Source organism: Austrofundulus limnaeus, unplaced genomic scaffold (assembly GCF_001266775.1).
Source record: "Austrofundulus limnaeus strain Quisiro unplaced genomic scaffold, Austrofundulus_limnaeus-1.0 Scaffold374, whole genome shotgun sequence".
NCBI lineage: Eukaryota > Metazoa > Chordata > Actinopteri > Cyprinodontiformes > Rivulidae > Austrofundulus > Austrofundulus limnaeus.
Window position 1 is genome coordinate 40,678 of NW_013952776.1, and position 2,767 is coordinate 43,444.

The window sequence follows — 2,767 nt, forward strand, 5'->3', positions numbered from 1 at the left end:
ATATTCATATTTAATTTACTTTTTTAAACACCCTCCAAAATTAAAATGAGCATAGAACAAAAGCCTTGGAACCCAAGAGGATAAAACTGGTAGGGCCACAATTTTTTTAGGGGTGGGGGCATTGCCCCTCCTGGCCACCCTCACTCGCAGCGCCCCTGTTGATTGACAGGTTTTGTTCTCCTGAGGAATGACAGCTTGAGCRGCAGCAGCGCACATCTCTCTGCCAGAGACAAAGATATAGTTTGTGTGGTTCTTTTAGGAGAGACAAGATTTGTATCTGATTTGTGATCAAAGCGCCACAGAGATGCCCCCCCCCCCTTGACTCATGAAAAGTAAAAGTAGTTGGAAATATACATCAAAACAACAAATTACAAACTGAGCTTATCAGGAGGAACTATTTTGTGAGGCGAATTAATCTTGCCGTTATAAATCAGCCACGCCTGGTGGTTCATGAAAGCCTCGAGCTCCGAGGGACGAGGAGCTGACAGGGACAGTTCAGAGACAATTTGGGATGAGAAAAAAATCTATATTTAAACAGATTAATTGTATTTTATATAGCCTACTGCTAACAGGTCTATTCTTACAGAAAGTGCAGATGTGATAACAGCTTTATAGTAGACAGCTGCTCCCCACTCTTCCCAGTACTGCATAGCGGCGCAGAATCTTTTAGTGGTACCGGACCGTACCGGTTTACTTTCACCCCTGGTCAGCATCAACCATAAACTAAATCTGCCATAATACTTACTAAAAACTCATCATCAGTGAGTAAAACTTTATTAGTTTTACTTTTAATAATATTTCTGTATTTATAATTCAGATTTAATCAGTCATACACTCAGTTCTAATCAGTGTTTAAAAGAGGACATGTTAAAACACTGTTCAAAGTTAAACATGAAATGTAAAAGTTCATTACAACTGGCCCTTCAAGGGCCTCCATAACGCTCATGTGGCCCTCAGTGAAAATGAGTTTGACACCCCTGCGTTAGACTGATGCATTTATGGATAAAATTTTATTGGACATGGAATAACAATGGATAAATGGTAATATCTCTCTACAACCAACATAAAGATGTGATGTCCTAAATCAAAGATTACAAACTGGAATYTGGAAAATGCAGTGGAACCATGTATGTCTTTAGGAACTAATTTGTAACTTAGCGATGACATGTTGTCCTGCCTTTTAATGTATGCTGTTAAAGTATTCAGCGATATGTCACTATAAAATCAAAACATGTAACCAGCTGGTTTAAACATCTCTGAACAGACTTCTAGTCTGGGTTTTTGCTGTTGATGAATGGTAGGATTTGTGTTTTATTCAATTATATTTGCTGTCTGCTGTGTAAAATCTTTCTTCATAAAAAATAGATAAATAAAAATCAACATTATTTGCCCTTACATCCATTCTCAGCACAGCATCCTCAATGGCAGTTGATGTGGCAATCATTTCCTTATCCACCATGCTTCCCAGCTCCTCTTTCAGCACATCCTGCCCTTTTGGGCGCAAATCCTGAACAAGGAGCAAACAGTCAGAATACAGCAAGAACCAAGAAGATTCATCTGACAGGAACACTTGTCCTGTCATGAACTGCAATAACCAAAGAACCTGAAGAATTAAAATCAAGAATATCTAAAGACTGAATCCATTTACGCTCACTTCATGCAGCATTTTGACCTATTTTTTCTCTTTACTGGCATCATTTGGTCAAAATGTTCACTTGTTCAATGGTATTAAACTCAATGAGATGGTGTCACCCCTGCTAACAACCAGAATTGTTGCTTTTCTTGTAATCATGTAGTTTTATTGCTGCGATTATTATAAKTTGCCACCCACCTGTCCCATAGAGAGGATGCGCTGAACCGAGTAACGTGTCGCAGACGGGTTTGCTTTTTGTAAACTGGGCTGAAACTTTAGATCCTTCAAGAACTGAAGACAGTGATTCGCAAATTCTTGACAGTTGTCAGTTAAACCTGGCGAGGTAAATGAATACAAGTGAGTGTCCGATGTATTTAGAGTGTTCCACAGCTGCAGAATGAGTGTGCATCTCTTACTATCAGCCTGATCGGTCGGAGCAGAGTGTGAAGTTGCTGCACCGTTGACAATTGTGTCAGCGGCAAGGTGAGAAAACTGCGTGACGGCTCTCAACAAGCCACTGGCATCTGTAAAATGTATAAAAATATAGACTGATCAAAATACAAGGTAAACCCACAAACACACTGCACTGTTCATCCAACTTACCATTTTTGTTTCCGAGATAGGCCAGATGGCTCTGCTGCATTTTATCAATAGAAGCTAAAGTGATTTCAGCTCTGTTCACCAAATAATCTGAAAAACAGAAGAATTGTTGAAGAAATAATATAAAATTTTAAATGCAATGGAAATACGTGAAGTAAAAAAAAGAGGTTGTGCTCATTTAAATAGTTTTACTTTTTTAAATTTTATTTTACTTTATCTCTTACTGTTGCTGCAGGACTGCCCTACAGGCATGGATCAGACGTCAACACTCAATCCGATGGAAGGAGCTGATGGATTATAGACAGGCACGGGAACTGATAAACGGCCCAAATCATGGATTTGGAAAATCCCTTCTTGCCTTGACAAGGAARACTTTAAGTACACTGGTTGGAGTCCTAACTGGGCACAATCTGCCCAACCACCATAAAATGGTGATGGGACTCCAAGACAATGGTCTGTGTGATGCCTGCGGCATTGAATCAGAGACCTCTTTGCACTACTTAGGACAATGCTTGGCTCTGAGTGGTCTAAGGG

General features: G+C 39.7%; 1 protein-coding gene across 1 annotated transcript in view; it reads right to left on the reverse strand.

Moving 5' to 3' along the window:
- The window catches only part of hip1r (huntingtin interacting protein 1 related), a gene marked incomplete in the record, with an annotated part of 58,168 nt that overhangs the window by 23,723 nt on the left and 31,678 nt on the right, over positions 1 to 2,767 (reverse strand). Inside the window, 4 exon segments of the mRNA XM_014023525.1 lie at positions 1,397 to 1,507; positions 1,832 to 1,968; positions 2,050 to 2,157; positions 2,237 to 2,323. Coding sequence (XP_013878979.1) covers positions 1,397 to 1,507; positions 1,832 to 1,968; positions 2,050 to 2,157; positions 2,237 to 2,323 — 443 coding nt within the window.